Below are 6000 nucleotides of genomic sequence, written 5' to 3'. Positions count from 1 at the left end.
CTCATGCCGGTTAGGGGCAGGTCCAAGTTCCTAAGGTCGTGTGCACGACAAAACAACATTGTAAGCTACTAGGACCACAGCCATCCACCTTTGGTGCACTTAAAGCTTCAACACTGTGACAGGACATCGTGATCATGGTGTCAGGTTGGATATCACACGCTAGCCTTTGAAGATTAACCTCCAAGATCAATTGCACTGCTCAGTACCCAATCCCCCAACAGGGGAAATGACCCTGAGACCACAGAGGGTACTACATCCCAGAGTGAGTACTTGGCTTCCAGGAGGCAGGCCAATGGTTTTGGAAAATGACCAAAAGGAGAAGGGCAGATTTGTTCTTAGTTACACAGATATTTGTTGAAGGCACAGACTTCCTTTCCCAGACATAGTATCAAGAGAAGACCAGCTCTCATAGACCTAAAAAATGACCTCCTGACCATTAGGGTACTCCACACAGCAATGTCTTTAAAGCGGGAGACTGCATCCAGTGCGCATACTCTTGAAATGCACTGTCTCACTGTGTTTGCTATAACTGGAATTGACTGGTTTGAAACAGGAGTAAAATGATATTTTTGCAGGGTCTTATTTAGTCTGGGTTAGCCTTGAAACTTGCATTGTAGCCAAGGATAACCCCCAACACTTGATCCTCCTGCCTCTGCCTCTGCCTCCCAAACTCCGGGATGACAGGTTGTGCCAACATTCCTAGCTAAAATGATCATGTTTGAAGAGTTGCCTGTGTTTCTAACTCGCACCATTGCCTGTGGAGTTCAATAGGCAGGACCTAGGAGGTAGCAAGCCTGTCTTTTACTACCAAGTGTATGGAGCAGTGTGTATCACAGCCTCATTTCTTTTTTTTTTTTTTTTTTTTTTTTTTTTTTTTGGTTTTTCGAGACAGGGTTTCTCTGTGGCTTTGGAGACTGTCCTGGAACTAGCTCTGTAGACCAGGCTGGTCTCGAACTCACAGAGATCCGCCTGCCTCTGCCTCCCAAGTGCTGGGATTAAAGGCGTGCGCCACCACCGCCCGGCCACAGCCTCATTTCTGTCTTTGGTGACAAAAGGAGTGATGGGAAGATCCAGGTCTACCTGCTGCTCCTAGGGATAAACCACCAAACTCCTTTTGCCCATCCTGACAGTTTTAGACCCTGCCGAACCATCTTTGCAAGGAGATCCCAAAATTAATCCGTGGACATGGAAGTGGAAGTAAAAAGCTCATCACTATGGAAACTGCATCTTTTTCAATAGACAACCATGTGGGGGAGGATTCTGTAATTTCTGGAATAATACTTGATATCACGTGATACTTGAATGTGCTACAAGGACTAAGGAGGATGGGGTGAAAGACGTGGAGTCCTTCTTAGTACTCCTGTGCTTTGTCATTAGAGATGCTGTACATTTCCAGCAGCTTGGTTCACACAGGCCAGGGAATGGTCCAGCCCAAATGGTTAAGTAAAAAGGCCTGGAGACAGCTCACCAAGTCAAACCCCAAAACCTGTTGAGGGGCTATCTCAGGACAACGGGAAAAAGAGATGGTTGGGATGCCAGGCATAGCAGCACATACTTTTAAACCCAGTACTCAGGAGGCAGAGGCAGGTGGAGCTCTGTGAGTTCTACATAGCAAGTTTCAGGACAGACAGAGTTATATGGTGAGACCCTGTCTCAGAAAACCAAACAACAACAAAACAATCAAAAAAACAAAAATAAATTAAAAATCCCCAAAGCAATACTTGGCAAAGAAGAGAGTTCTAAATACCAGAGGTGACACTGGTGACCTGCCTGAGAATGCAGACTTGCCATGATATTTACCTGATGAGACAATAACACCAACCAGCAGAGGGGAGGGAAAAAAGCCGCAAACCAGCAAGAAGTTACGCTTTCAACAAAATGCATAGACAGAAAGCTCATCTTTTATTAAGAGTAGTTTAAAACAGCTTTCTTTAATTCTCTTAGATAACAGATGCAAGGCAGCTTCAGCATTCCCCTACTATATTCAGGGCTAAACTGTTTGCTGCATATCGTTGATCATTGTACAAACAGCATCAGGTGCTTGAGTTTAGATCGATGTTCCTGATGGTACTGTCTGACATCATTTTTTCCAGTAACTTCTCGAGATAATATATTAGGTGGTATCTTTTAAACCTGAAAATAAACAAACATATCATGTAAAAAGAGATACCCAAAGAACCTGCGCAGTAGGAAGTGCTGTGTGATCCAAAGCAGGGATCTGTGGGCATAGTCAGTACATCCCGGGTACCGTGTGCTCTAGCCAATAGGAAAGGTGTCTACTGAGGATCAGTGCCCAGATCAAGACTACTGTGACAAAGGAAGGTTGAGTAGGCCTGGAAGGATGTGCAGAACACAGGTGACATCAACCTAAATATCTATGTCATCAGCCTGAACTATAAAGTGGGGGGCAGGGACTGAGCAACTCCCAGTAGGCGCTGTTCTCCACCCCTCAGCCAACCACTGCAGTGGGTCAACAGCTTGGAGACTTGTGGTCCCTCTGGGCACCCACCTTGCTGCTTCCTTGATGGCAAACTTAACGAAATGCAGGCGGATCTCCAGGGGTCCCCGCACTTCATCAAGCAGCTTGAAAATCCTTCCATATTCTGGAGAGAATACAAGAAGACTTCAGTATTTCACAGAAATGAAGAGAATGGGTCTCGGTGGATCTGTGTGTACCTCAGTAACAAGCTTCATGGTCACAGATGTTCAGTGGTGTGTGTGTGTTCTAAATGCCTGTGCACAGATACGGATGCAGTTGTTACGAGCACTAACTAAGCAACACTACAAATGCAAGATGGAGTCTATTGAGCTATTTTAGTCGAAGTAAAGGGTGACTGTACTCAATTATATAGAACACCTCGGTTGTGGCCAAGGCTCTCTCTCGTGGGGCAGTTTCGGGTTATTCTAATCACACAAATGGAGATGTGTACCTTGTCTCTGTTACTAGCCATTCTTTGAGTACTTACGTCGTCCATAGCGACGGATTTCTGACATCAGGGCATGTTTTATTCCATAATTGATGACTTCTGGATCCACCGGGTTCACAATGAAGTGGGAAATTTCCACAGAAGTTATTTCTGTGTCATCTTCGGTGCTTTCAGAGTTGTCATGGCTGGCACTTGCCCCTGCACCTGCTTCGTCACCACCATCTTCGTCATGAAGAATGTCATCAGGCAGAGAATCTTCCAGAGCGGGGAGAGTGGCATCTCCCGCCGCAGGCTTAAACTGCGCTTCATTACGCTCCTGCGGGTAGACTTCAGGGGACTTGGAATCACCCTTCATCACCCCCTCTTGGGCATCCTGGTTGACAGGAGCTCCTGGAAAGCAAAGTGGCGAAACAAGCTGTGACCTAAGTGACCTCAGTGGCTGCACACAGGCATCTCTGTGCTCCTCAGGGTCTAAAATTAGTTCAGAGGAGGTGGGTACACCAGAGAAAAATCTCCGCCATGACAAACTGACCCCAGGATACAGCATAGAAGAACACCACCTCATACCCTGTAGCTCCAAGAACATATGTACAAACTAGCTGGTCAGGACAGGGAAGAAACAATGTAGATCCCTGGTACTCCAGGCTTCGTGTCACATTGATATACTTTACAAGTTGAAAAGCTAAAGAGGTCATAGATGTCAAAATGTTAAGTGTACACCTTCACTAAAAATCCACATCTGAAGGTGACTTTTCCCTTTCGTGCCAAGGTGAATTCCTCTCCCTCTCCCTCTGTCACTTCTGTGTCGTTTACTCATGTTCTGATATGTCCAGCACCTTCTGGGGTCATCAGCGAACGTGGAAGACAGGAGCATCGCCTGCTTCTGTGGAATTCTCAGTGTCATGGAGACACTTAAAGGAGCGACACACTCGGCTGTTCTCATGTTGGAGAAGAAGCCGAAAGAAATGTGAGAGAAAGCAGCCGAGGGTGCTTACGGGGCGACCAGGTTGGTGCTCTCCATGCGAGGGGTCCTCTGAGCAGAACAGAGGAGACAGAGGTAGCCTGTGGAGATGTGGAGAAAAGGTGTGGTGTGTAATGTGAGCCGGGGAAGGGGATGTAGGCATTGTGTAGTAAGCAATAGACAAAGACTCTGAGGGTGACTGCTGGGATCCAGATAACTGTAAGATGGTGGGAATGGGGGATGCAGAGCCTGGTGGGTGAGGGACAGGAGTCAGGTTGTATCTTGCATGATTGGGAACACGGAAATTTTTTTTTGTCTTAGCATGAATGTGGCCTACTATATTTACCTACTGACATCCTTACCCTGGCTGCAGGGTTGAGAGCCATTGTCAGGAAGTGGTAGAGATGGGATGGAGACCGAGCAGAAAATACCTGTCTGCTCTGTGACAGTGTGAGCTAGAATGAAGACTTACACGGCCCGAGTTAGGAAATATCACATGATCAATCAAGAGAAGAAAATAAAGGGAAGAAAAGCCAGCGATAAGGCTTCACCAGTAAGAAACGGATTATGGAGAACAAGACGCCTTAGGAAGTTGGGGCCCAGGAGAAGGCTATCCTTCCAGAGGACCCAGATTTGAGTCCCAGTGCTCACGTGGTCACTCCCCACCATTTGCAAGTCCAGTCCCAGGGGATCCCATGCCCTCTTCTAGCTTTTTTGGATAACAGGTACACAAGTTGAGCATAGATACACATGCAGGCAAAACACCCCCACACATAAAATAAAATAAGAAATCCCAGAAAGTTATCAGTAATAAAGGGGTGGCTGCTTCTACCAGAAGCTGCTAAGAATGAATGCCAGTGTCGTCGCAGACTATTGATGCCCACAACAGTTTTTGTGGTGTCAATCCCCCTGGCATTGTAATGTGGAGAAAAGGAGAAGGCAGGTGAGGAAGAAGCCCAGCCAGGTGGGAAGGGCATCTGTCCTCTCTGAGACCTTGTCCTACGCTGGGTGCAAGGAGCTGTTTGGACCTGTTGCTCTCTCTGCGGCAACTCCCATCACGTTCATCATTCCACATGTTTCCTTCGAGTTGTAAGTATGCTCATATCTGCCCATCCAACTTTGATATATTTACCTTCTCCCTTCACATTGGCGGAAGCTTCAAGAGCTTGATTTGTCGCCATGTCCGCAGTGTTCCTTTTCTTTGGTGATGGACCCATGGCTTCTCCTTCTCCAATAGGGCTAAATTTCTGTTTAAGCATTGTGTGATGCTCCTTTTTGTCAGGCTCCTTGCCCTAGAAAACAGCAGTGAAGATATAATATTTCCCGAGTGTGGCGGCACATGCCTTTAATCCCAGAGCTCAGCAAAAGCAGGAGGATCTTTGTGAGTTCCAGGACAGCCTGGTCTACATCAAGAAAGAAAGAAAGAAAAAGAAAGAAAGAAAGAAAGAAAGAAAGAAAGAAAGAAAGAAAGAAAGAAAGAAAGGAAGGAAGGAAGGAAAAAGAAAAGAAAAAACGAAAAAAGAAAAGGAAGGAGTATATAATATATATACATTATATAAACATTTCATTATATTTATATAATATATGAATATTATATATAACAAATTGTAGCCACCACAACATTAAAAACATAGGATATAAAAAAGCTTCTGGGATAAGGTGGGCTAAAAAGTTTTCTCCAGGTAATTCCACAATAAGAAGAGTCAGGAAAACAAAGAAATCCGAGAATTGTGAAAAAGCAAATGGCCAAATCTGAAAATACCAAAATGTTGGAAATGACAACAGTTTTAGAAATTATTCTTAAGCTTAAAAAAACAAATAAGAAGCTGAAGAAAGAAGTAGATTCATGAAGTAGATGGGGGAAAAAAAGGCAATTAAAATAGAGATCCCGGGGAGACCATATCGGGCAGAAACACTGAAAAAATGCATCACACAAAACATTTAAGAGGAAGCGTCTAGAGCAGTGTTTCTCAAGCTGTGAATCACGACCCGGAACCACTCTTCCACAGGAGTCTCCTAAGACTACTGGAAAACACAGATATTTGCATTATGATCCTTATCAGTAGCAAATTAACAGTTATGAAGTAGCAATAAAGATAATTTTATTGTTGG

General features: G+C 45.0%; 1 protein-coding gene across 1 annotated transcript in view; it reads right to left on the bottom strand.

The window, feature by feature from the left end:
- Positions 1–1945: 1945 nt before the first annotated feature.
- The window catches only part of Mmgt1 (membrane magnesium transporter 1), a 58747-nt gene continuing 54692 nt past the window's right edge, over positions 1946–6000 (bottom strand). The window contains exons 3-6 of the mRNA XM_057760394.1: positions 5021–5180; positions 2967–3317; positions 2510–2603; positions 1946–2133 (exon numbers count right to left, since the gene is read on the bottom strand). Of these exons, the coding sequence (XP_057616377.1) occupies positions 2034–2133; positions 2510–2603; positions 2967–3317; positions 5021–5180 (705 nt within the window). The 3' untranslated portion in view covers positions 1946–2033. The remainder of the gene's footprint in view (positions 2134–2509; positions 2604–2966; positions 3318–5020; positions 5181–6000) is intronic.

The sequence above is a fragment of the Chionomys nivalis genome, chromosome X (genome assembly GCF_950005125.1).
Source record: "Chionomys nivalis chromosome X, mChiNiv1.1, whole genome shotgun sequence".
In the NCBI taxonomy this organism is placed as follows: Eukaryota; Metazoa; Chordata; class Mammalia; order Rodentia; family Cricetidae; genus Chionomys; species Chionomys nivalis.
Note: the sequence above shows the minus strand (reverse complement) of the source record. Positions and strands in the feature narration are given on the sequence as shown.